We start from the raw sequence: 27,964 nt of genomic DNA on the forward strand, positions 1-27,964 counted from the left end.
TTAGAAAAATAGTAAAGTCAGCTTTATTTTCAAAGTGCTTGAGATTAAAAAAATAATGACAGTACAAAGACAGCACACACCCAAGATTGGGGGTGCATGAGGGGTCAAGTGGATGTGCATAAAGGGATGGAATGACAGGTCAATATCTGAGAAAGTCAGAGCCTAGACTACAGTCAAGATGTCGCCTTATTGCTTACAGGTTCTTCATAAAGGTGTTTACCTGCAGAAAAAGAAATCTAATGTACATTGCAGTCTGTGTATGTGACTGCAGTCCCATGAGCATTTATGAGTCGAGGAAACATGAGCTGCCCAGGGTCAGACAGCAGGGGGTGGCAGCTGGGAAAAAAACCCATGTTGTCTCCTGTCCCCCACTTTAGAACACCTTACAGGAGGAAGTCCGCTGGCCTGCACATGCTGAGAGTCAGCTAACTGACAGATACTTCCTGATCCAGTACACTTTAGACTTGGGGATTTTATTTGTGATTTGCCTACGATCTCAGGGTTTTGGAGTATGAAATGCAATTTGAAGCACAAAGCAACAAGACCTGACATAGAGGCCGGGAAGATGAGAGCTCTGCACTGGAAACCGGGAAAAGCCGAGGCTCTGCTCACCTGTCCCATAAGCTCTTCTTGTTTGGCGACATTTTCAGAGAAATCTTCACTGACGTTCAGCACCAGCACTGGCACATGCTGCAGAGCTTCAAAGTGGAGCCTGGAGCAGCAAGAGGGAAATGCTAGGGTAAAGTCACTCACCTTCTTCGAGACCCATCCAGAGTCTCCAGACTAAAGCTACCTGTAGAGTGGATGGCTGATGGACAGAGGACACTAAAAAAATGTCAATCAAAATGAACATTTTTCTAAACAATTTCAGTCCTCCATCCTGAGCCAATTATGACAAGCATTCATCATAAGGTACAATCTAGAGAAAAGAAAGGAAGGAAGGAAAGGAGGGAGAGAGAATCCAACAGACGCCCATTGGGACCAATGGGTTCTACTCCATGTGCCATCTAGCTGAGAGATGCTGGGCACGTCCCTTGCAGTTCCGCCATGAGCTAAGGCTGTGCTCAGAATGGTGGCAGAGGCTTTGGTCTGTGTGTTACATACTTACTTGGTGCTCTTGTTAATAAACCAGTCTTCGTGCTGCCCATGTAGCTGTTTAAGATAGGCCAGCTCAATGCCTTTCTCTTCTTCTCTGCTCCTCTGGTACAGTCTCTCCATACAAACCTAAAAGACAATCGCCCTGCTGTTACATTTCAGACACAAAATGTCTGTGAGTCCTCTCTGGTACCACAGCCCGTGACTCTGCATCAGCTGCCTTGTTCTCTTGCTTAGAGCACTGGTACCATGTTGTCCACTTCTGCCTCAGACTGCTCTTCCTTGGATTAGCTTCAGCTGGTTAATAGCAAACACCATCCACCCAGCCAGCCACACTGGGGGGCCTGAAACTACCCTTCATTCTCTTCCTCCCAAGCACATCAAGATGCCAAGAGATTCTAATCTCTCTAGGCAGTCCTGTCCTCTCACCTCTGCCTTGGCGCTCATGCCTCTCATCTGGACACTTCAAGAGCCTGCTGCTTTCTGTCTCCTAGAGGTGAAGAAGTGCACGGAGAGAGCACGGGCCTTAGAGTCAGTCAGCTCTCACGTGCGTGGCAAGCAGTTTTGGTGGGCTGCCTTTCTCCATCCTCCACCCGCCCGCAGGTAGCTGAGACTGCTCTGAGGTAAGGCACGTTAATTAGGATTGCCAAAAGCCATTCTACCCTTCCAGTTTGCCCCTCACTCCAGCCTTCTATGGTTCTTGTGCCCCTGCTTAAAATACTTTGCTCCACAGGCTCTTTACCAGCTACAGGCATAACCAAAGACTTCCAGAAGTTATGAACTTGCCATCCTCCTGCCTCAGCTTTCCAGGTGATGGGATTATAGGCATGCACCACTGTGCCTGGCTTGTGAGTGCCGCTCTTATAAAGTAGTAAGCAATTTGAAACATCTCTCGATCAAGTACTCACTCTGGAGTAGATGAAACATCTGCGTAAGTCAAAGGTAACACAAAATGAAATGAAACCTGGGTCTTGACACTGAGGCCCCCCCTCCCTGCCCCTTTGCAGAGCTCCACTCTGCCTCCACCTGCAGATCTGAGGGTCTCTGCCTCTGAGAACTGTGATTCCTTTCCACAGCACATAAGGCCACAGTACTTGTCCTCAACTTCCTCAGTCCCTCCCTTGCTCATGGCTTCAGCCAGATTTGGCCTCTTTCCTGTCGGGCAAGCCAAGCTCCTTCACACTTCAAAACCTCTGCTCCAAATGTTTGTTTTGCCTGAATTGCCCTTGTTCCTCTTTCTGCCTGGTCAAATACTTCATTATTCAATGTCAACTGTCCTCAGAGTGTGGGCAGATTAACCCGCTGACTTAGGACTCCCCCCACCCCCATGTCCCATCTTTCCCTTAAGGAAATGAAACTATGCAAACAAATTCTCTTTAGCACTTTCCTTCCCCAGCCTGCTTGCCGAGTTTTATCTTCTTTGACTTTACTTTTTGAGGTAGTTCTAGGTGTGCTCCAGGCTGACCTGGAGCTCTGTAGCCCAGGTCTCCAGACCCTCCTGACTCCGGCTGCTCAGTTCTCCTCACTCCCAGCACTGCTACTGAGCTTTTGGGGCAGTCTATGCACATATGCGTTCTTGACTCCATCTTCTGAGAACTGAGAGACACTGCATACTCTGTTCTTAGGCTTTGTCTCCTCACTTAACAGTGGTTTACTGTTCTCACTTAGCACGGTTCACACCTAGAAATCTAGCACTGGGTGGCTGAAACCTGAATACTTCTTGTGAGTTCCAGGCCAGCTAGGCTATGGAGTGTTAAGACCTATCACAAAAAGGCAACAACAAAGAAGACCAACCAGTCCAGTAAGTACTCTGTTTTATGGCATGTCTACTCAGCCAGGCCCCTCTAATAAGCACTCGGCCATCTCCAATGCTTGGCTACTACACACAGTGAGCATGTAACAGGGCAGTCTGTCTGTGTGCCAGCGTATCTATGGACTCAACTCTAAGCACCGGGATTAGCAGGGCAAAAGGCATGAGCTTTTCCTGCTACAACTGCTCAACTGCCTCCTCAGAGCTTAATATGCTACATTCCCACAAGGAAGCAGCTTCAGCTAAGTTACTTAATTTTTCCTCTGAGAGAAAAAAACATCTTCTGAATTAAAATAAATTAATATTTTTAAAAATATAATACAACATGTTTTCAAATACACACAAGGCCAGAACAATTCTTGCAACAGTTACTTATAATTATTACCCATTGACTACAGACAACTATTGACACCACCCTGAACCTATTAAAATTAGCTAGCATTTCCCTTTTTATTATTAATTTGCTAAATTGAGCAAACTTTTCTTCCCTCTAAAGTCTAGGCAAAGTCCTATTTTGAGTATTTGGCATAATTCTTACTTTGCTGACATGATTATAATGAATTATTTTAAAATTCATGGGACAGTTTTATCCTAGCCCCACATCATCCCAGTGCACATGGAGCATATGCTAGACTGTGAAGGGAAGCAGGTGTGGGGAGAAGTGCAGGGACCCTGTGGCCAAGCTTCCTGACTTGCCAGGCTGTGACTGTGGAAGGCTCTGCTCACTACGCCCTCTAGCCTCAAGCTCAGGCTATACTTGTTCCCATGCAGCCCAAGCACTCTGTCCAAGCTTCACTGTCCCAGACAGGGATGGGCATCCCGAATCACATGGCCAGCCACACTCGCTCTTCTTGACTCCAAGGGAGAGGGGAACACAAGCCCAGCCATTTTTCCTCCAATTATTACTATTGTGATTGCCAGCTTCCTTGACTTTAAGGGAAGGATAGGTAGAGAGGGCCTGGAGCCCATCTCACAGAATCTAAAGCCAGCATCTGTAGGAGTCTGTGATATACTGGGTACTGGCTTCAGTATGTGTCCTGTTCATCCTTTGGCGTTCCTGGGTTCCTTTATCTAACACCATCCAAACAGCACTAAAATCTCAAATTAATCCCAAAAAGTCTCATTATGAGATGAAAAACTTCAATTGGTCTCTTCTAAAGAAGGGACAAACTAGCACCCAATGACAACCCTATTACTACCACCACCCTGCCACTTCATACAGGCCCCTGAATGGACATTAAGAAGGAAGGTAACTCAAAAAAAAAAAAATGACAGAAGGAAAGGGAGACTTGATTGCTTTATGGATCCCAGGGTCTGGGTCAAACCTCCATACCACAGAATCAAAAAGTCAAGACGCTCTATTTTACTCCCAAGAAGGACTCAGCCCACTGGCTCCTCTGCTCCTCCCAGCAATGTTGTTCTGGCCCACCTGTTCTGAGAAAACCCACCCTGTTCTGTATCTCTCAGAATAGATTAGGTTAACAGTCTTCCTTCTCCCGGCCAAAGCCTTCAATCCCTGCTCCTTTGATGCAGCCACCTTAGGAGTCCCTCTACCTTGGCCTACATCTCTACTCTGTTCTACTCCTCTCCCCTGGAAAGCTGTCTCAGCACAGCCTGCCATCCTCTGTGGGAGCAGCTCCTCTTTTCCACTCAGGGGCTATTTTCGACCTATAAAGTCACCAGCCTTTACAATTTGCCTCTATTCCTCAGCAAGAAAGGCCACGGAGAGCTCAGTGTGCCTCAGATGGCCCAACCACTGCAGTTCACAGACAACTCTTCTCAGCTCTTAAGTCTTTCGAATATCCTAGTTCAATTTTATTTGGACCTGAAAGTTCATCTAGACTCTCTTACTCCCTGCTGTGACCTAACTTCTATTATAATTCAGGTACTCTCCATACACAAAATCCTGATGGGGCTGGTAAGATGGCTCAGCAGGCAACCTGTAATGGCAAAGAAGGACTGGTGTCTTAAATTCCATCCCTGAAATCCATGGAAGGAAGAAAGAGAGAAGTGAAGCTAAGTTGTCCTCTGACTGACTGACTGACTCACCCCCCCCCCCACAGAGAGAGAGAGAGAGAGAGAGAAAGAGAGAGAGAGAGAGAGAGAGAGACAGACAGACAGACGGACAGATGGACACACAGACACAAAGATGAAGAGGAGTTGCTAGAAAAGGAGGAGTAAATGTCATATTAGAAAAAAAATGTGGGGCTGGAGAGATGGCTCAGTGGTTAAGAGCACTGACTGCTTTCAGAGGTCCTGAGTTCAATTCCTGGCAAGCACATGGTGGCTCATAACCATCTGTAATGGGATCTGATTGCCCTCTTGTGGGGCTACAGTGTACTTATATATGTAAAATAAATAAATAAATATAAAAAGAAGAAAGAAGGAAAGCAAGGAAGGAAGGAAGGAAGGAAGGGAAGGAGGGAAGGAAAAAAGGAAGGGAGGGAGGGAGGGAGGGAGGAAGGATAGAAAGAAGGAAGGAAGGGAGAAAGAAAGCCAGCCAGCCAGCCAGCCAGGTTACGGTGGGGCACGACCTTGACCCCTAGCACCTGGGAGGCAGAGGTCAGGCAGAGTCTGTGAGTCTGTGAATCTGAGGCTACATAGTGAGTTCCAGAATAGCCAGAGATACATTGTGAGACCATGTCTTAAAAAAAAACCTTTAAAAAAGATTTAAAAAAAAAAGGGCAAGAACCCACAAATCCAGTCCCAGGTACACTCAGAAGCCCTCTCCTGCCCCTTCCTTCTGGTCCTCTCTATAGGGCCCATGCAATGTGACATAACAGAACTCTCTCACTTGTTCTCAGACTCTGCCCTGGGCTCCCTTCTGTCCACAAGTTCATCCCCAGCCTGCAGACAGCTGGCTTGCTTTCTGCAACAATGGACATACTTGGCATCTGATCATACCTGCAAAGTATTTCTCAAAAGTTCACAGCAATATCTCTCAAAACATGCTTTGCCTTGACTGGGAATCCTGCCCTACAAGTCTTTCAAGAGATCTACTTTACAGACAAAGACCCCTTCAGTGGAAAGCTTTCTAGGGTCTAGCCAAGGTCACTACCAGTCAGGAGGAGCCAAGGGCCAATGCTGTCAGGAGTGTTATGACATCATCCCATGGGCCAAGCTGGCTCCCAAGTTCAAGTTACAGAATCAGAGCCAGAGGGCACTTCTACAGTTTGCCTGCCTGAGGGACTTCTCAAGAACCAAACTGTGGGCAACAATTTAGGATGAGGGAAGGAAACATTTCTTCCTTCCTCATATCCTAGTCAGAAAACAAAAGGTACCACTGAAGCCTCAGATGGCCCGACAGTGGAAGGAAACGTGCATACGGCAGGTGGCTACAGAGCTGAGCGTCTGACCTGCAGACCTTGAGCTATAAAAATGCACAGATTGTTCTAGCTCGTTTCTTCACCAATAGGGTTACTTCTATACACAGGCAACCGTTTGTACATACTGCCACAGCTATAGCTGCAGAAGACCCCTGGGAGATGAGTACTCAATACTGGAGTACTGGTGTATGTCTATATTCTCTGTGCTGGCTGAGGGATGGAAACTAACTTCCAAGAAACCAGAAGTTTGCAGGATGTCATCTCTTATGTTTCCTGAGGTTCTTTAGACAAAAAACAAACCCCCAAACAATATAGACACTAAGTGTGGATTTTTTTTTTTTTTTGAGAGAGAGAGAGGGTTTCTTTGTGTAGCGTTGGCTGTCCTGGAGCTCAATCCACAGACCAGGCTGGTCCCTAACTCACCAAGATCTGCCTGCCTCATGCTGGGTGTGTGCCCCATGCTGGGTGTGTGCCACCATCACCTCTCACCTTTTACTGTTTCATGATGTGAAAGCTAAGGTTTTTAGGCACAGAGTTACCTGGGGAGAAGCCTGGAGATAGATGAAGCCGTGTACCAAAAGCCGGTTTGCAAACTCCTGCAGGAGAAAGGAGTGCCAATCCTGATAGATGTGCCACTCGACGTCACTGAGGGAGCCATTTTCAAATAAATTCTTTGCAAAGATATACCTGGTTGGAATTGTTGAGTGGGAGTTTGGGGTGGAGGGAGAATGGGAAGTGGGAAGAAAGTCAGAAGTGGGAGAAAAGTAGAAAAATCAGTAACTGGCTTGTTTCATGCTTATCCAAACCACTTAACCATTCTAGCTCCTATCAGCCCTTAAAAATAATCTGATTTAAAAAATATTGCCCTCCCCAAAAAACCCTATTTCCTCTGCCCCCTTGGCCCTCACTTCCTCCAGTAGTTGGGAGAGCTGGCCTCAAGGTCATGAGAGTAGGAGAGTGAGCCCTGCACCTTGCCTGAGTAACACAGTAGAGCTGGCCTGATGAGTGTGAGCTGCTCAGCTGTTCCGGCCCCGAGCCCGACTAGGCAGCACAGTGGAGCTGGCTCTGGAGGTGTGGGTGAGGGCATGACAGGAGGAGAACTGACCCTGCCTCCTGCTGATGGCAGCACTGGGTGGCCTAGCCTGAGCAGGTTTGGAGAGCTCACCCTAGAGGTGCAGAGGAGGAAGAGCCAGCAGGCTGACCTGCTCAGTTACCACCTACACCCAGATTCTGGTATCTGAGTTGGCCCACCCCATTATCTGCTGGAGTGCATAAAAGGGTTGCAGGGTTGTCATGACATGGGGCAGCAACAGGATAACCAGGAGGAACCCCAGTGAGGATCCAATATTGATGATGTGATAGCAGCCAGAAACCTCAAACCAGACCAATGACTCATTGCAATGAACATTTACAATGAAGATGTTTGGACAGAGAGTATATTGTGGGACACTGTGGCACACTACAGCTTCTATACTTCTATGCTTTGTTTTGTTAATTTTTTGTTTGTGTGTTTATTTTCTTTGGGAGGAAAGGTTGCAAGTGTGGAGGGCAGATATAATGGGGCAGACTCCAGTGGGGATGAGGTGCATGATGTGAAACTCACAAAGAATCAATAAAAAGTTTTAAAAAATGTATTTTAATTATTTATGTGTGCATGTATGTTTCTGTGTTGATTTGTGTAAGTACATGTGGGTTCTTGTCGGGGCCAGGAAAAGGCACTGGATTCTCTGGGCTAGACTTATCGGCAGTTGTGAGCCATTTGATGTGGGTGTTGGGAATGAACTTTGGCTCCTCTAGAAAAGAAGCAAATGCTCTTAACAGCTGGACCATCTTTCCAGCCCTGGAAATCTGAATTCTCAGACTACAGCTTCCATCCTGTTCAGCCCTGTAATGAGGAATAGAACCTACACAGGTCACACTACAGCCTATACATGGAGCAACCCACTACAAGGAAAGGGGCTCTAGAAATGGAAACTGGCCAAGACCCATGGCATGTGCATGGAAACTTGAACCTTTGAGATTTCCTCATTACTATAGCAAGACTCCAAACAAAACCCAAGTGAATGCAGGCTAAAGCCATGCTTCCATACTGCATTTCAGAGTGAGAGCTGCTGAGTCTTCAGCTGCTAAGCCATCCTGCTTTGTATCTGAGAAGCAAGAGAATGAGCTTCCTGTGGTGTCAGCTCTGGAGCTGACTTCAGTAGGACCAAGAGAGCAGCCTCCCCTCTGAAGCATACAGGAACCTAGCTTCCAATCAGATCAAACATGGCTAATGCTGAATATCAAACTAACTTCCTTCTTTGCTTACTTCCACAAGAAAAGGAGGATCTGGTAAATTGAGAAATCAGAGCTGTATAAACCATGGCTTCAAAAGGGTCAATTCTGCTTTTAAAGCTTGATACAAAACACAATTTACATCCGCAACAATGTAAGGCAATGGTCAGCAACTGGCCACTTCTGAAAAAAATGAAAGCCAAACTCTTGTGTGACTGGCTCAGGGACGTGCAAACTGCAAAGCTGTGTCTCTGCAGAGTCTGATCCCAGATGCAGCTTCCACATGCCATGTTGCCTTGGGAACATACCTGCCTCTCAACACGTGGCAGAGCTGACTGCGCTCATACTTGTGAAGTGCTCAGGATGGTGACTACCACTCAACAGCCGACAGCTCTAAGCCATCTGAAGTGTTTTTCTGAGGCCAAAAAGAAGCTAATTTGCAAACTCCAAAAGTGACCTTGTCCAGACTAGAATGTTTTAGCTAAAGCTCACTGAAGGCGACAAGAATTGAAAAGTGCTGCCAGCTTCTCCACAGACAACTAGAAGATGAAAGTTACATCTTGCAAATAAATGACTAAGCCTATAAAAGGGGCTCTTCTGAGGTAGGCACTTCCCTGTTCTCCACAGCTGGCAGTGGTGGGCAGAAGGTGGTGGTAAAGAGAGGGGAAGGGGAACGGCAGGTAGAACAGGGCTGAAGAACCTAGCAATCCAGAGCTTTGTTCTAAAGCCACACTGATGTCTTTGTTAATTCAATCAGAAAATTCCTATTTCTTCTCTCCTGCAATGACTGCCCTCTGGAACACTCACCACACTGTGAGCACGTATGCAACCCTTGCTGAAGGAACAGGGACTAATGGTGTGTTTTCTGGTGTTGCCCTGGGGCTGAGCCTGGTGCTTTGAGTGCAGGAGATGAGATAGTCAGTAAACCTACACTAACCAAACAAATAAAGAAATGACACTTTCTCCCTTTAGCACTGGGTTTCAACTCATGCTCTGGGCACAAAAAGGACCATTGAGTCACACCCCCAGCTCCTGGAATACATTTTTAAAGGAGTATAAATGTTCTAGAGATTAGAATTTGTACCAGGTTATCCTTTCTGTCTGAGAATATCCCCCTTTAATGAAAGTAGCTTTGATGGGGTAATGGCACAAAGTATGACCAACTGCCCACTTCTTTATAAGGAAATGTCAAGGTCCAGGGGGTTGTTCATTTTGCTTTTTAGTGCTTTTTCAAGACAAGGTTTCTCTGTGTAGCTTTGGCTGTCCTGGAACTCGCTCTGTAGAGCAGCCTCGAACTCACAGAGGGTTAAAGGCATGAGCCTTTACTGTCCTGCTTGACCCAAGTAATTCTTAACAACAACAGGCATAGTGGTACATATGGCAATCCCAATTCCCAGAAGGCAGAGGTGGGAGGATCACCTATGAGAACAAGGCCAGCCTGGTCGACACTGAGTTCCAGGACAGCCAAGGATATAGGTGAAATGCTGTTTTAAGCAAGCAACAAAGCACCTATAACTAAGAAAGCATGTCTATTTTGCTGAGAAGATGTTCACAACTGGTCACATAGACGTTTTACAATGACTAGTGAGCCAAGGGCAGGGACTGTGCAAAGAAAAACTACACCACTGTGAGCATGGTGTCTGTGGTTGGCAGTGTTTGGTGTCTTACCTGTCACTGTACACGGACCTCTCAAAGACCCGCACACACTTCTCTGTCTGCACGAGTCTCCCTGGCATGGGCTCCAGTTGTACTTTGAGACGGCTCATGAAGGAAAGGGTCTGGAATGTGTAGGACCACCGTGCTGGCTCCTGGTACATCATTTCTAGCAGGTTTCCAAGGCTTTTACAAGTGCCGTCCTATGGGGGCATGCAGACAAGGAGAATTCTGTAGAAGGTGAGTTAGTTCACAACACATCCCACCCTCTGCCCTTCCTTAAGAAAGTTCAATGCTTGATGTAAAAATAATAACTATAGATACTTCCCTTCACTGAAAACATGAAGAGAGATATGACTCCCAGCTCAGTTTAAACAATGTCCTTGATGACAAGAATCTGACAGAGGGAGATGACACACCACATTCACTGGAACAGGAACAAGCAAAGCAAAACTCACACACAGAATTCACACACTCACAGAGTCCTGGGCTCGTGGAGTCTGTTTGTAGGCAGTCACCTACAATTCTCCTCTGAATCAAGTCCTATTTTAATACCAATGTTGAGTTTCAAATTCCACTTTGTGGTTATTTCTCAAACTTCAAGGAAGATACAAAAAAAAAACAACTGCTTATTTGAGAATCTAAATATCCAATGAATTAAACAGACTTCTGTGTTTTATGGAAGGGTCATACTTTGTTCAAACAAAGCCTGATTCCTTCTTTATTCTAGGAACCATGAAATGCAATTTGAAGTCTCATGGATTGTGAATGTACAGGTGGCAACAAGTAGTAAAACACCCATGGGCCCAGGTTTACTTTCTAGGCTCAGTTAATGCAAAAGAAAAATTTAAGCAAAGCACTTTGTATCTTCATTCATTCATTCATTCATTCATATACTTATTCACTCATTCATTCATCCAATTATGGCTGACTGAAGGCCTGTGTGGTGAAGCGCTCCATGGTCTGGGTGCTGTAAGGAGTGGAGAAAGAAAGTGGAAACACTTCAGACTCTAGTGAACTGTTATTTCATTTAAACTTCCAAACAGCTTCCTGAGATGAGCACTATTATATTTTACAGAGGAGTAAATCCACTGAGAGGCTAGGTAACTTACTTGTTTAAGGTTCCCTGGAGAGTAAACAGAGAATGGGGCTCAAATTTGGCTTCCTCTAACCTCTTTATTGTAATACCTCTCCTATAAAGATCAAGAAGATGCAGTAACTGTTCAAGGAGTTTACAATGAGGATGATTAAGGGCAGAATATAAGGCCAGGCATGTGACAAATGTTCAGTCATTCATGCAGTAAAGAACTGACAGAAGTTTCTAGCAAAGAGTATCATTAACTGTTTACATTCGAGTGACCATCACTTTAGCCACTGAGCCATCTCCCAGCTCTTACATTTTACAGCCACTTATTGTCTCTTTGTTGACACATTTGAACAATATTTGCATTTTCTGTGAACATTCTGCTGTCATTTACTTCCAAAGTTGAAATTCAGAAGGGAACAAATTTCCCCATGTATTTTTTATTTATCAATTTTTATGTGCATTGGTATTTTGCCTCTGTGAGGGTGCCAGGTCCTCTGGAACTGGACATGCACAGTTGTGAGCTGCCATATGGGTGCTGACAATTGGATTCGGGTCCTCTGGAAGAACAGCCCACGTACTTAACCACCAAGCCACCCATCCCTCCAGCCCCATTCTCCCCCATCCCCCATGTATTTGAACATGGGCTACATCCTCAATGATAACTAAACTAAGCCTGAGACATTCCCACTTTTCTTACATGTCTTACATTGATCCTGTCCTGTAAACAGCAGCCTCTTATGACTGATGAATCACTCAAACTTTACACATAAAATATTCTCCTAAAAAGTTGACGAAGCCAGGTGTGCTGGTACACACTTTTAATCCTACCCATGGAAGACTGAAGGAGCCATGTGAGTTTGAGGCCAGCCAGGGTTACCAAATTCCAGACCATCCTGATTTACATAATGAGACCTTGCCTTTAAGAAGAAAAGCAGCATCGGCCACGATTATCTCATGGTAAGAGGGGTGCTAAGATGATTTATGAAGAAAACTGAACATTTGCTATTGATAAAAAGTGGGTACTAGAAGGGGAGATCCCTCCAGGTTCTAGACAAGGAGTAACAGAGGACTGGGCACTGACATTAGAGGGAGTGTCACCAACGGTAGGAAAGAACAGTGTCCACCCTCCTACAAGCTCTACCAAAGCAAGCAGGAAGACAGAGATGAATCATGAAAACTGGAAAACTCTTCTAATTGATTCCAGGCAGAGGCAACTACTATGTCTAAAAGGCTGAGCAAAGGACTCCATATAAGAATTGAGCCACGCTGGGCAGTGGTGGCACACACCTTTAATCCTAGCACTTGGGAGGCAGAGGCAGGTGGATTTCTGAGGGTTTTTTTTTAAGATTATTTATTTATTTATTTATTTATTTATTATAAGTATACTGTAGCTGTCTTCAGACGCACCAGAAGAGGGTGTCAGATCTCATTACAGGTGGCTGTGAGCTACCATGTGGTTGCTAGGATTTGAACTCATGACCTTTGGAAGAGCAATTGGTGCTCTTACCTACTGAGCCATCTCACCAGCTCCAGATTTCTGAGTTTGAGGCCAGCCTGGTCTACAGAGTGAGTTCCAGGACAGCCAGGGCTATACAGAGAAACCCTGTCTTGAAAACAAACAAACAAACAAACAAAAGGAATTGAGTCACACTAGTCAAATACAATCAACTGCTTTATCAAAACAGTATTAGGAGTTCAAGAAGATGAGGATGGGGATGGAGAGATGGCTCAGCGGTTATGAGTGCTGACTGCTCTTCCAAAGGTTCTGAGTTCAAATCCCAGCAACCACATGGTGGCTCACAACCACCTGTAATGAGATCTGATGCCCTCTTCTGGTGCGTCTGAAGACAACTACAGTGTACTTACACATATAACAATAAATCTTTTTTTTTAAAAAAAAAAGATGAGGCTGAGCATCAATAACAACACGGTATCTATCAGGAGTTTGAGAAGAGGAGGATGAATAGAACATCAATAACAATGCAGTACATATCCACTTAGGAATGAGATAACTAAGAGCACCTGGGGCAATCAGATAACCAACAGTTTAACAAAGAGAACGGCTGGAGAGGTGGCTCAGTGAACAGCATTTGTTGCTCTTCTAGTAGACTCAGGTTTTACTCCTAGCATTCCCATGGCAGCTCACAACCATCAGTAACTTCAGTTCTAGAAGATCTAGTGCTCTCTTCTGGCCTCTGTGGGCACAAGGCATGAATATGGTATGTAGGCATACATATAGACAAAATGCTCATACATATAAAATAAAACAAAAATAAATAAAAAAATATAGAGGCCATGGAAATGGATTGATGGGTCAAACTGCTTGATGGCAAACATGAGAACCCGAGTTCAGACCCTCAACACCTAGGTACATAGTTGGGCAAGGATGCATGTGAGCCACTACCTCAGCACTGTGAGGTGGGGACAAGAGGGTCACTGCAGTGATGGCCTCCAGCCTAGCTCCTGGCTCGTTGAGAGGTTCTTTCTGTCTTAGGAGAGTAAGGTGGAGAGTCAAAGAGTCAGACACCTGATGACCTCTCCATCCAAGTGCACAGGCAAGCACACCTAACACACACACACACACACACACACACACACACACACCCCACACGTTAGAGTCTTACAACTTTTTGTTTTGTTTTGTTTTGTTTTTGTTTTTTGAAGACAGGGTTTCTCTGTGTAGCCCTGGCTGTCTTGGAACTCACTCTGTAGACCAGGCTGGCCTCGAACTCAGAAATCCACCTGCTTCTGCCTCCCAAGTGCTGGGACTAAAGGCATGCACCACCACCACACAGCGAGTCTTACAACTTTTAAAATTCACATATAGCAGAAAGAAATATAGGAGGATATTTTTAAAATCTTGAGCTATTGGAGGCTTCGGGATGGTAAAGGAACCTGCTGCCTTCCAGCCTTAGTTTAATCCCAAGGACCTATGTGTTGGAAGGAGAGAAGTGACTCCTGACAGTAGTCCTCTGATCTCTTAACCCTTGAGACTTTACCTATAGTATATGCACTATGGTATATAAAATATATCTACTCCACCATACTCTCTCATCCCTACCAACAAAAAGAAAGAAAGAAAAGAAAAACAAAAGGAAGGCTGAGGAAACGGCTCAACTGGTGAAATGTTTGCTTTCTAAGGATGAGGACCTGAGTCGATTCCCAGACCCACATATAGAAGCCAAGTGTGGTGCAGGGTGTAGTGGCCCATGCCACAGTCCTGGTGCTTGGGAGGTTTGAAAGCAGGAAGACTAAGAGCTCAAGGTAGCCTAGGCTACAAAAGGCCCTGTCTCCAAAAAACAAATAAATAGAGGACTGGAAAGGTGGTTCAGTGGTTAAGAGCAGCCAGGGTTTGGAGAACTCAGCTCCATAACTCCTACGGTGGAGTAGCAAAGACTTTGTAAGCATATTTTAAAATGTCACCACTTACCTCTGGCATACTCAGAAAAAGATATTATACTTTGTTTCTAATGGAAAATTTTACAAATTTACAACTGCATACATAGATACAAGCATATGAACAGACAACTGGAGAAACATGCTTCCGATCAGCAAGCATAGTATGTGGTCACATAGGCTGTATCACTTTGGACTGGAGTAGCAGCCCTGGCACCAGATCCCACTCTAAGGAGCTCTCCCACACAGAGCGCCGGTGAGAGCCTGCCTGGGCTCTTGATAAACTGAGTGGAAAAGAATGAACTAAGCAGCACAGCACTCACACAAAGTGGCTTCAAAACAGAAAACGGCCTGGAGGGAACCTTGAGGGATTCTGAAGAATTAGATCTGAAGAGAGAAAGTCCTCTTAGCCTCCTCAACTGTACACAGGGGCTGCTGTAGCACAAAAATGCTAAGGCTTAAAAAGGCAAAAGACTCTGAACCAGTGAGTCCAAGTCATAGGGCCCAATGCGGGTCAACACATTAGTGACTAAAACAGGGCTTGAGTCACTCAACACGAGCTCCAGGTATCTGCAGTTCACGAGGCCAGCAGCACACACTGCCACTCCTGCAGCTATTCTAAGCTTTTGTCCAACTGAGCCTTCCCCACTCACACTTATGTGGTCAGGCTTGAAGCCAAGCCTATGGCCTTGGCAGAAGCAGCAGACCTGACACTGGGGCTGAGCTGTGAGGTATGAGTGAGACATGTCAGGTTGGTCCAGCTTGGAAGAGGCTTGGCACTGAGCATGTGTCTTAAAAACGTAAGCTATTGTCTCTGCGTTGACTCATAGGGTGACCAGATGCTCAGTAAGGTCCCTTCCCACATCTAAGATGTCCTCATTGACTATTAGTCCTGCCAGCCAGTTTCATAATAACAATATAAATACTTAAGGGTAGGAATGACAACATTCATTTTCAAAAGCCTGGATGGCTGGGCATGCTTGGGAAACCACAAAGACAGGAGGCAGGCGCTTGCACAGACATACAGAAGCCACAAAAATCAAAACTAAACATATTCAAACAAGTCATATCCTCTGTGGCCTGCTTTCTAGAATGAAGCTATTTTAAAAAGGAGACAAGCTGGGCTACTTCATGTCCTCAGAGTAAATTAAATTACTCCAATTAGACTGCTTGCATGTCTGCCAACTACCCAGCCCCCCTCACCCCCCCACCCAGAGCTGAACACTTACTTTTTGGGTGTCAGCAGCTTGGATATTCTGCCATGTTGCTATAGGTTCTGTAGCCACCTGCCACTCTGGGTGAGTTTTCATGAGTAACTTCACAAAGGTGGACTTGCCCACAGCTGCAATGCAAATGGCACATGTTGGGATGCTTCCCAAATCCAGGTGAAGGAGGCAGCCACTAACCTCTGCCTCGACTGCCCACCTCATGGGAGCTTCAAATTTGGCAGTTGTACAAGCCACTGTCAGCTTGGTGGTGGCTTGGGCAGCTAAGCAGCTATCACAGTGAGCACAGGCAACAGGGAGCAGACATGACCTTAGGATTTAGGCTGCAGCTTTAATGAGCCAACCTCCCAGAGGCAGAGTAACAGAACTTTCAAAAGTAGGCAAAAGGTAGCTATGAAGCTTGAGCTGTGACCGTAGGAATTTTAAGTTGAAGGAAAAATCGTTATGAGCCTCACTCATTCAACAAACCTAACCAACACCATGGAGAGCTAACTTGTGTTTGGGATTGTCAAGCCCTGGAGTATGAGGGCAATAAAACACTGGATGAATTTTATCCTCAGAGGACTGGATGAAGGGCACTAACCAAACACACAGGAAGTTACTGATAAATCATGCTGTGCTGAGAAAGGAAAATGCAGGATATTTTGGATGCAGCTCAGGGGGTTGGAAAAGGTTCCTTTGAAGAAATGTTGTCTGAAGAAGCCCCAAAGGAAGCCCTGAGCAGTTGGGCTGAGGGTGGGGGAAGGATAACCCACACGTGGGAGCAGTATGAACCCAGGCCAGGGAGAGGCAAGCAAGAGATGGCTGCAGCCCCAGAAGTAGCTGGCAGGGATGTAGTACAGAGTGCGGGAGAAGAGTGGTTAATACTGGGGTGCCTAGGCAGATAGCAGTGATGACGAGCAGCTCCACAGGCCACACAGATATGACCTCTCTGGGCAGAGGTACATCAGAAGCAATGGGTTTCAGCAGGGAAATGACAAGAGTCCTTCTCAGCTTTTTGTTATTTTTACTCAGTGTATGAGTGTCTTTGCCTGTGTGCATGTGGCCTGTGCACCACCTGTGTGCCTGCTGCTCAGAGATCAGAAGAAAGAGTCAGATCTCCTGGCACTGGAGTTCTGGATGACTGTGAGTCAACGTGGGGGTGCTGGGAATTGAACCCATCCCTCTGACTCCTCCTCAGCTTTTAAAGACTGTGCCAAGAGCTATGTAAAAATGGGCCAAAGCGAAAGTGAGCAGAACAGCTGAGAGCAAGGAGGTGGAACCAACCTAGTCCCACACCAATAAGATCATCTATTTCCATTTACACCTCCATCTGGCCCATCTGGCCCAAGCTCCTGGTGGGCAGAATCTTCTGGACATCCCATGCACAGATCAGAGTCAGTGTAGTCCCCAAATAAATGCTGTCCAATCCACCAGGTGGAGTGTCCCATCCTCTAGACCTAGAGGATGGTAGCATCCACTCCTGTCAGAACGCCCTCTGCCAGACCTCCAGAGGCCCCAAGGCCTTTTGACTGTATTTCTAACTGTTCCTTGTTTGTCCTTTTTCTGTTTGCACCTCCACACTCAGGACCAGATCCTCTGCATCCCTGGCCTCTTTGACTCCAGCTTTGTTCTCTGAACCTTCTCCACACTGCACCTGCACTGCATGTGAAGAACAGCTTAAAATCCTGTCAGGACTGTTACACTGTAATCCCAGTACCCAGGAATGCTGGAGAAGTTCATGAATTTGAGGCCAGTGGTGGCTAGACAGTGAATATGAGGCCAATTTGGATACATAATAAGACACTGTGATGGTTTGTATGTGTTTGGGCCAAGGAGTGGCACTATCAGGAAGTGTGGCCTTGATGGAGTAGGTGCCATCACTGTAGGCGTGCCCTTTAATACCCTTGTTCTAGCTGCCTGGAAGCCAATCTCCCACTAGCAGCCTTCAGACCAAGATGTAGAACTCTCAGCTCCTCCTGCACCATGCCTGCCTGGTCACTGCCATGTTCCTGTCTTGATGATAATGGACTGGACCTCTGAACCTGTAAGCCAGCCCCAATTAAATGTTGTCCTTATAAGAGTTGCCTTGGTCATGGTGTCTGTTCACAGCAGTAAAACCCTAAGACAGACACTGTCTCAAAACCAAAATCCTTTTGCTTTTCATCAACAACAAAAAAGTATATATATTCTTTCACCACATGGGGGTGAGGTAGCATGCCATGGTATATATGTGGTGTTCAGAGGACAACTTATGGGAATTGGATCTCTTTATGTGGGTCCTGGGGATCAAACTCAGGTAGGTCATCAGGCTTGATAGCAGGCACCTTTACTTCCTAAGCCATCTCAACAGCCTTGAATTGTGAAATTATATTTATTTATTTGTTTGCAAACTGGTGGGCATATGGAGGTCAGAAGCCAATTATAGGAGCTACTTCTCTCCTTTCCCGTGGGTTCTGAGAATTGAACTCAGGTAGTCAGAGTTGGCAGGAGGTGCCTTGTGATAAAATTCAAGCCAACATCCAGCACAGTAGTGGTGGCAGATGCCTTTGATCCTAGCACTTAGGAAGTAGAGGCAGGTGGATATCAGAGTTCATTCCAGGACAGCCAGGAATGCACAGAGAAACCCTGTCTTGAACTGGCCCCCCTCAAATTCAAGCCTCTAAGTACAGTCTGGATATGCTATATAAATATCTAGTAAGATCTACATATCATATGTGACCCTCTCATATCTCAGCTTTGTTACTGGCCCTACCTCCTTATAACTGCAGTCATCATGATCTCTCCTCATAGTGTGACTGTACTACTTCCTCATTTGCTAGAGCATGCTCTCTCCACACCTGGTCAACTCCTAACTCAACCTTTCAGGGTTTGCTCACATAGCCTCTTGTGTGAAGCTGTTGCTGACACTGATACCTCTCAACTGGGCTACCTAATGCTTTCTGGTGTTCTAGATACAGCTCCATCACTACAATGACAACTGTTTCTCTAGGTGGAAGATGGGGCTCTGCTAGGACAGAAAACCAAACCCAGTCTCACATTCTATCTCCAGAAACAAAACATTAATTTCAGTTCCCTCCAAAGAGAGACCACTCTGAATGTGGTGGTTCACGTCTCTGATCCCAGCACCTGGAGGCGAAGGCAGAGTCAGGCGTATCTCTTGAGTTTGAGGTTACCTGGTCTGCTGAGCTCTGGGCCAGCCAAGGCTATGTACTAAAGCCCTCTCTTTCAAAGAGAGGAAGAACAAGCCTTCAGAGGAGCTCTAAAGCTCAATCTTCTTTATCAGAAGTGGTCCTTCTTGAATGAGTTCTACCCTCTTGGGTGGGGGAGGTAAATGGAAACAAGAAAGAGCGTGAATGCTCAGGAGCCCCATGCCTCAGCCAGGAGCCCACACATCAATCTGTGTCCCTCATTACACTGCACCCCACTCCTCTCAGAGCACAGGAGGACAGTTTTGCACAGTCACGCTTTTCTGTCCCACCTCCACCCAACTTTGTGCTTGTTCATCTTGCTCTGCCTCTGTACTTCCCACACAGAGGAGAGTCAACGTCTTCCCTTCCCTGGAAGCTCCAGGCTAGTGGCTTAATCCTTCCTTTCCCAAATAACATCTCACCTTAAGTGTCAGTGACTTCTCTAGTTAGCTCCCAATTCCTACTACGTTGGTGAGTTCGAAGCTGGATGAGGTACAGATTTTTCAAACCTGCCTGTGCTGAGTAGGCCCCAGTTTAAAATATATGGCCTAGTAGCTAATACCTAGAGTATAGGTTGTTCAGTAAGTTTGAAAGACAGTTCTTATGTTTAGGGTAAAAAGTTATTTAAGCAATTAAAGTAATATTTATTTACTCTGTGTGCCATGACAGAGGACAGAAGACAACTTGCAGAAGTGCTGTCTCTCCTTGTACCATCTGAGTCCCTGGGGACCGAATTCATGTCCCTGGGTTTGGCAGCAAATACCTTTACCCACTGAGCCATCTTGCCAGCTCCTGGAAACTGTTTCAAGTATTATGAAAAGGCAAGGCATTGTGGCTCGTGCCTACAAGCTTTGCAACTGGGAGGTCAAGAGAAGAGTATAACTACAGAAAGCTGGACAACAGCCTGGGCTACAGAGCGTGCTCCAAGATAGCCCAGCTTCAGAGCGAGACGGTTTCACACGAACAGTAAATAAATAAAACAAAATAGATGAAGGCAGTTGCTCTGCTGATTAGAAATAAATGACCATTAGGCCTGCTTGCAGCTTTCAAAGTGACAGATGGAGGTCAGGAGCACCAGCTTCCTAGCTGGGACCAGGTACTATCAGTCCATCTCAGGGCATCAGAACTCTGCTCAACCTGGGATGCTGACAAATCCAATGGGAACCTACACTTCCAATTACTGGAACAATCATTTCTGTGCACAATTCTAAGGCTTCTAGAAGGCAAGAATAGTAATCAGAAGCCAACCTCAGCACAGAGAGACAGTAAACAGTGATGGAAGGTTCTGAGAGCTATGCTGTGCATGTTACTAGGGCTGGAATAGCCTGGGTAATTTGCTATAGGGTAGCATTTCCTGAATGAATGCTCACCCACACTGAGGTGAGTAAATGCCACTAGAACTGAGCTGTAACTGGCACCACCCACACATGTGGAACAATCACTTCAATAATACAAGGTTACATATTTAAATAAAATGTGGAGATGGTGTAACTTTCCAGTGTTGTGATAGCTACTATTCTTCCAGAGGACCTGATAACACTGGACAGCTCACAAAAGTCTGTAACTCCAGTTCCAGGGGATCAGACGCCCTCTCCTGGTCTCAACAAGTATCGCATGCAGGTGCACATAGCCCTACACAGACATACTTGCATATACATAATTAAAAACAAAATCTTTAAAGATAAAAGTCTTAAAAGTGTTCTCAGAGGCTTCATGGGGGTTTGGTTCTCGACTGTCACAGAGGCCTTCTAATGACAAGAATACACATGTCTACAGCCAGCCTCCCTTCAGATAATTTTTTTTCCTTAAATCTTAGACTTAGCATAACTCAGATCTTCCTGTCATTAGATTTGTTGTCTTTCTTGGGTATCCCACCTCTCAAGGTGCAACAAGTCTTTAGAGCCATAGCTGTTGGTGTACTCTAGTTTGATTATATGGAAAGAACTTGAACATGTGAGTTTTTTTTTTTTAAATCTTAATTTTTTTTTAAAGATTTATTTATTATATGTAAGTATACTGTAGCTGTCTTCAGACATGCCAGAAGAGGGTGTCAGGTCTTGTTATAGATGGTTGTGAGAAACCATGTTGTTGTGGGATTTGAACTCAGGACCTTCAGAAGAACAGTCAGTGCTCTTAACCACTGAGCCATCTCTCCAGCCCTTTTTTTATGGTTTTTCAAGACAGGGTTTCTCTGTATAGCCCTGGTTGTCCTGGAACTTATTCTGTAGACCAGGCTGGCCTTGAACTCAGAAATCTGCCTGCCTCTGCCTCCCAAGCGCTGGGATTAAAGGCGTGAGTCACCACTGCCCGGCTGAGTTTTTTCTGAGTTTTTTAAACTTGAGGATGACTATCCACAAGCTAGATGCAGTCCTGTTGTGTTTACCTTTCCAAGCCATGGCTTTTTCTTTGCACAAACTTTTAAATAAACTTCATGCTTGTCATAGCTAATTATGCTACAATGCAGTGGTAACAGAAAGAGACCTACTGCCTCAGATATAATATTTTCTATTATTTTAAATGTAATATACTGGCATCTCACAGGACTTTTAAAATATATGGTTACCTCTGGGCATTTCCTACTGTCTTTCTTTTTGGGATGTGTGTGGTTTCTCTGGGTAGCCCTGCTGTCTTGGAACTCTTCCTATAGACCAAGCTGGCTTTGAATTTAGAAATCTGTTTGCCTCTGCTCCTGAGTACTGGGATTAAAGGTGAAATTAAAATGCCCATCATTTTCTTTTCCTCAATTAAGATGGAAAATGTGAGGGGAAAAGGCTCAATGTGAAAAGCCTTAACTGATGTCAATTACTGGTAGTAAATATAAACCTGGCAAATTAAAAAAATTCTTCCCAAGAAAATCGAGTCTTTATGTGAGGAACTGCATTGGCTGCTGTGTCCATCCATGCAGGAGAAGCCCTTGGAGCACCTCCCTAAGTCGCACTGTAGCTAAAGCAATGAAGCGGGCTGAGTTCTGCCCTCAAGGACCTTCTCCAGCCCTAAGACTAAACCCAGGATCATAAAGGTTCTAATCCTAAAAACATTTCTGGGAAAACTTACCAAATCAGACAGAAGTGCGAAAGAAACTTAATACAGTTTATTTAGTTTCTTCCTTTCTTTTCATGGGAAACTATTCCTTACAGCTCAGAGCATGACTGTGAACTCAGCCTTTCTGCAGGAATGGGCCTGCCTGCTGGTGCTCCCCTCCTCCGCTGTGGCTGTCCTGACTCATCTGACCACTGTCACTCTCTGAAGCCTCCTTGAACTCTGTCCAGCTCCACTTCATCCCCAGGCAGAGTTAATTACTGCCTGCTCTAGTTTACCAAGGTATTAGACTGTAATCATTTGCTCACTCCTCTGTCACGAGCAGGCTGGGAGCTCACTCTATGAAGACAGACTGTACCTTTCTCCCTTCCTATGCTGGGTGCCTAGCCAGGTACTAAGAATAGAACTGGGGGGATAAGAATGAGGTGAGTTGCAGAGACAAGAGAACCCAAGATCCAGTATTGGAATTAGGTTGTTCCCCACCAGGTTCTTTGCTCATTTTTTTTTAAAGCTTGATACAAAGGAAAGACATGACAGTGTGCATAAGATACCTATTTCTAATGCAGGAGCAATATGCCTTTAGCAAAGCCCTGTGCTGCCTTACACCCAAGTCTCCAGAAGGGAGGAACTTACTGTCTCCCCTTCTCACAGTAGGTCCAGGAATGGGGTGAGATGACCTGTCGATAGTTATCTCATATGGCAACCTGCACTTCAACTGGGATCCAGGAAGCAGTGAGGGACACACCTAGTGATGAACAGAACTAAAAGAGTATTGTTTGGATCTTCAGCTGTGGGTGCCAAGCTTTGAACTGCAGTCATACACTATGCCTGTTTTCAGGATCACACTGGAAGCCATTCCCTTTCCTGTGTGCCGATGACATAAACTTCCACATAAATGTGCCAGGACAGGACCCTGACAGTCACCACATGAGCGCAACGGCAGGGCAACACAGAGATGAGCGGGGCACTGGTGGCTCCGACCCAGGGAAGGTACTGAACATGTTAGCAAGCTCAGCAGCACTCAAACGCATACAGTCATGGGTAGGAAGCTCTGCCAGCCCACACAGGATGAGGAGCTCAGTGTGGGAGCTGTCATCTGAGTGTGTGGTGAGGGAAGCAACTGGGGATTAGAGCCAAGGCAGATGCAGTCTCCCAGGTCACTCTGCAGCACCTCCAAGGCTTTACCTATCCCCACCTGTAACCAGCTCCATGCCTGAACTTGGTCCCATCTTAAGTCTTGGTACTCAGTCAAGTCAGTTCGGGATCTCCTCTGTGTGTCTTGCAGATTACTCAGACAAAGTGCATCACTTTTACCTCCCCAGAACATTTCTTCCTTTATCTCATCCTCTGCCTCCTGAGTCAGAATGCAAACTATAAACCTGAGCATCCTCCTCCTCTGCTAACCTCCAGGCAGGCAGTCACGAAGTCCAGGCACTCTCAATTCCTGATTACCCTTTCAACTGTCCCTTCTTTCTCCCTCCATTCAAGCCTGTATCATCTTTCCTCCTTCAACTTCAACAGCCATGGAAACTAGTTTTTTACTCTAGACTTTTCCAGTTTACTTACTTGCGCATTGGACAAGCTAGAAACAAGGCATTATGGCTACTGCAAATACATGTGACATAGGAAGTGTCTACTTTATGAAGCACTTGTGTATTCACTTAACTGTAGCCTGTGACTTTCTAGACACGAATCTGGTTCTGGCACACACTGACTTCAGCTCTCTAGTAGCTTAGGCAGCCACCAACTGCCAACAGGATGAAGTAGTATCCACAGGCTCACCAGCATCTGGCCAGCTGTCCTTTGCAAACCTCCTAAGGCAGTGTTCACCCACTAGTTTTCTTGTTATGGTAGCAAACTACTGGACAACTGAAACAATTGGGAAGGAGGGTTTGTTTGTTTGTTTTTTGGCTCAGTTTGAGTCCATCTTGGTGGGAAACTCTCAGCATCAGGAGGATAAGCAGGCAGCTTTTCATACCAAGAAGGAAGTGGAAAGAGATGAATGCTGGTACTCTCTGTATAGGAGCCATGGCATGGAGTCAATAAATATAATAAAAATTGTAAAAAGATGCATTCCGGTAACTGTCTCCTGAGTCACTACCTCTCCCCACCCCCTTTTTTCCAAGGCAGGGTTTCTCTGTGTAGCCATAGCTGACCTGAAACTTACTCTGTAGCCCAGGCTGGCCTCAAACTCAGAGATCTGCCTCTCTGCTTCCTGAGTGCTAGGATTAATTACTACCCAGCCAGTTTCCCCTCTTGACTAGACCATTTTTTAAAAAATGATTTACTAATGTGCTTCAATCTTTCACAGAACGAAAAATAACCTTAAATATCAAGGTCCTCAGTCTTCTCCTTCAATACAGTCTCCTGGCTTTAAATACCACTTCTATATACATCTAGCTCAGCATCCTCTACTCACACACCCAAGAGCTTACTCAACACATCTACCTGGCTAGCCAATAGCCACATCAAAACCCAGTATGCTTAAAACCAACTCTTGAAACCACTAACACAATCTGTTCTTCCCACACTTCTCCATTTAAGACAATCTAAACTGAGTGTGTAATTCCAGAACCGAGGAGGTGGAGGCAGAGGATGTATGTTCAAGATTAGTTTGGAGCTACATAGGGAGTTCAAGGCCAGCCTGAACTTTGTAAGCAAGATTTTGATGTGGGAAGGCAATAAAAGGAAAGCTCACAGTCATGGCTTAGCAGGTGACAGTGTTTCCTGCTCTTCCAGAAGACTCGAGCTTTGTTCCCAGTGCCCATATCAGTGGCTCACAAACACCTGTAACTCTTCCTGCACTCACATGCACATTCTCACACACAGACATGACTTAAAAAAATAAAAAGGAACGGGGGATGGACTTCTGTGCCAGAACACTTGGCTAGCATGCACAAGATTCCATAATAACATAACTAAGTAAACAAATACACATTAGAAAACAATCCATATTAAGTCTTCCAAGCTGTTCAAGTAAAGATGACTGAGGTCATCACTGGCTCCTCCAGGATACACACCTCATCTATCACCAGGTCCCACTGGCCTACCTTAAAATCTAACTTTCACCTGGGCCCAAGCTTAGCCTGTTATACTGCAATGGCTTTCCAATGACACCTTCCACTTCCGATGCACAGGGCAGGTGAAGCTTTTGTTTCTCAACACCTCAAACCATTGAATGGCTTCCTGTCTCAGGTTAGAAACCCATGATGGTGTTGGTTATATCAATGAGAGGCCTGCCCTTTTCTGGTGAGAAACAGAAGAGTGGATGGGGGGTGGTGGAGGGAACGGCTGGGAGGAGAGGAGGGAGGGAAACTGCCATTGGGATGTAATATAAGAGACTAAATTTGAAATAAATAAATAAATAACAACCCATGATTGTCTTGGGATCTATACAACCCAGTCCTCCTCTGTCCACCTGATCATCTCCTCCACTGCCCTCCTTGGTGACTCTACTTCAGCGGAAATGGGGTCCCTTCTGCTCACTGAACACACCATTCTATCCCCAGGCTTTCTGATTTGCTCTGCCTGGAATAATGTTGGTCAGCTACTCACATGGTTCACTTCCTCACATTATTCAGGTTATTGATCGAGCATCCCCTCACCAGCAAGGTACTTGCTGATTACTATATTTGGAAGACAATCATCCTCAATCTCTCATCTTACTCATCAATATCTAATACACTGTTTATTTACCCTGCTTAATTTCTGTACTTTTATTAGGTATCATTCCCTATTAAAACTCCACAAGTGCAGAATTTTTACTTGGTCTGCTCATGGCTGTATCCTCAGGGCCACAGTGCCAGCACAGAGGAGATACTCAAAGGGTGACTTGTTGAATGAATAAAATAAGAAACTATTTGCTGCTGGAATGTCTTGCACACCCCATACCTGCTGATGCCATTATGAGTCAGGGTCTGTGCAGAGCTAAGTACTCTCAGAGTTCAGCAACACTGAGTTGAACCATTTTGCTCCCATGTTGCTTTTTTTGTTTGTTTGTTTGTTTTTTTAAGACACTGGGTTACTTGTAACAAAATATATAGTAAATATTTATTTCTAAATTTAAAAAGTGAGATCTTGGACTGAGTACAGGCTCCCCAGTGAAGGAGCTAGAGAAAGGGCCCAAGGAACTGAAGGGTTTGCAGCCCCACAAGAGGAACAACAATATGAACTAACTAGTATCCTCAGAGCTCCTAGGGACTAAACCACCAACCAAAGAATACACATGGGAGGGCTCATGGCTCCAGCAGCAAATGTAGCAGAGGATGGCCAAGTCATCAATGGGGAGGAGAGGACCTTGGCCCTGTGAAGGTTCTATGCCCCAGTGTAGGGGAAGTGGAAGAGGGTGGGGTGGTGAGCAGGGGGAGGGGGGAGGGAACAGGGGATTGTTTTAGTTTTGGAGTTTTTTTAATTTTTATTTTTTTTCTTATTTTATATTATTTTTCTTTTTTCTTTTGGAGGGGAGCCTGGGAAAGGAGATATTGTAAATAAAGAAAACATCTAATAAAAAGAAAAGAAAAGAAAAAAAAAGTGAGACCTTTCCTAATGAGGCAGGCAACTTTCTGTGAGTTTGAGCCCAGCTTGGTCTAAATAGCAAGGTCGGAGCCAGCTAGGGCTCCACAGTGTCTGTTTCAAAACAAGAGAACACCACCATAGTGATTTATGGTGCAATTAACACGGGGGCACATCAAAATAGTGAAAATGGAATCTGTTAAGAATTGATCTAAGCAAGGTGGTGATGGTACATCCTCTTAATCCCAGCACAAAAGAGGCGCAGGCAAGCGGATCTCTTGTGAGCTCCAAGGCCAGCCTGGTTTACAGAGTTCCAGGATAGCCAACGTTACACTGAGAAACCTTGTCTCAGGAAAAAAAATAATTTTTTTGAGTCTAAATAAACAATGGTTCATTTTTAAGTGTATGTCCCAAATACTGCATGTGACACACCAAAATTATCTTAAATTCTATGTATACTGGACATTCATTTTTATTTTTGCTAAATCTGGTGATGCTATTTTAGGAAAACGAGCGGCACACTGTCGCGTCTATTTCTAGCGAATGAAACATGCCAGTAAACCAGTATAATTCTGGGGCTATCTAAAGCCTACGTCAGGCTTTTACGTCCCCGTGGGTGAGCAGGTGGGCGGGTACTGAGGCCCAATGTCTCCCAGATCAAAACCCCATGGTGCACTGTGGGAGAAAGGCCTGACAAGCAGAACCGGCAGGTCTGGCGGTGGCAGTGGAAAGGGGGTCAGGTGGGCAGGGCGGGGCAGGACTAGAGGCCAGCTTCTCTTCCCAGCCTCTCAGTCACCTACTCGGCGGAGGCCAAGGCTCGACAGCCACTTTCTGGCCCTTACCGATGTTGCCTTCAATGCAGAGCCTTCGGGGGCTGCGCCCGTCATGCATGCCCCTGGCGTGTGGCGCGTCCACGAGCGCGTTCCGAAGCCGGGAACGGAAAGACGCTCGGAGTCGACGCAGGAGGAACCGACCTGCAGCCATCCTACCCAAGCTTAGCAAGGCGGGCACTTCCGCCGAGAGCACTTCCGCCTGCGGTAAAGCTGCTCCAGCGCGCCTCTTACGTCAGAGGGCTGGCAGGCAGGAAGCGGCTGGTTTTAGCTCCCTGCGGGGGTGAGGCCTCAGGAACTGCTCTGTTCTCGCGACATTTGCAGGGATGATGGGGGGGTGTCTGGGTGTTGTGGTGTAGGAGGGTGTGCTGAAGTAGAGTTCAGGCGTTCACAGCCCTTTTGTTGTTTTAATTTGTGTGTGTGTGTGTAAAATACATATATGTATAGCCCTTTTGTTGTAATATATGTATATATAATTTATGTACATGTGATCTATACATGTGTATATATGATATATAAGACATCATGTGTGTATATGTGTATGTG

At 45.6% G+C, this 27,964-nt stretch overlaps 1 protein-coding gene across 3 annotated transcripts; it reads right to left on the reverse strand.

Annotated features, from left to right (window-relative positions):
* Dguok (deoxyguanosine kinase) lies at window positions 1-27,646 on the reverse strand. 3 transcript variants are annotated; one of them, XM_031382312.1, is made up of 7 exons: window positions 27,431-27,646; window positions 15,871-15,983; window positions 10,174-10,361; window positions 6,771-6,918; window positions 1,109-1,224; window positions 613-712; window positions 1-220 (listed from the first exon to the last, which is right to left on the reverse strand). In XM_031382312.1, exons 1-7 carry the CDS (start codon window positions 27,570-27,572, stop codon window positions 194-196), a joined length of 834 nt encoding a protein of 277 aa, XP_031238172.1. In that variant the 5' UTR covers window positions 27,573-27,646; the 3' UTR covers window positions 1-193. The 3 variants fall into 3 exon arrangements, with proteins under 3 accessions (XP_031238172.1, XP_031238170.1, XP_031238171.1); XM_031382310.1 differs by lacking the exon at window positions 1-220 and having other exon boundaries at window positions 227-712; XM_031382311.1 differs by lacking the exons at window positions 1-220; window positions 15,871-15,983 and having other exon boundaries at window positions 227-712; window positions 27,431-27,592.
* Between the last annotated feature and the right edge of the window lie 318 nt (window positions 27,647-27,964).

This window comes from Mastomys coucha, unplaced genomic scaffold, assembly GCF_008632895.1.
Source record: "Mastomys coucha isolate ucsf_1 unplaced genomic scaffold, UCSF_Mcou_1 pScaffold20, whole genome shotgun sequence".
In the NCBI taxonomy this organism is placed as follows: domain Eukaryota; kingdom Metazoa; phylum Chordata; class Mammalia; order Rodentia; family Muridae; genus Mastomys; species Mastomys coucha.

Excerpts from the sequence above, each read along its gene's own strand:
- Dguok (XM_031382310.1), bottom strand. The coding sequence starts at position 27,572 with ATGGCTGCAGGTCGGTTCCTCCTGCGTCGACTCCGAGCGTCTTTCCGT. Across the intron at positions 10,362-15,870 it reads AAGCTGCTGACACCCAAAAA|GACGGCACTTGTAAAAGCCT; the intron begins GTAAGTGTTCAG and ends ATGCCCCCATAG. Across the intron at positions 6,919-10,173 it reads AGGTCCGTGTACAGTGACAG|GTATATCTTTGCAAAGAATT; the intron begins GTAAGACACCAA and ends AATTCCAACCAG.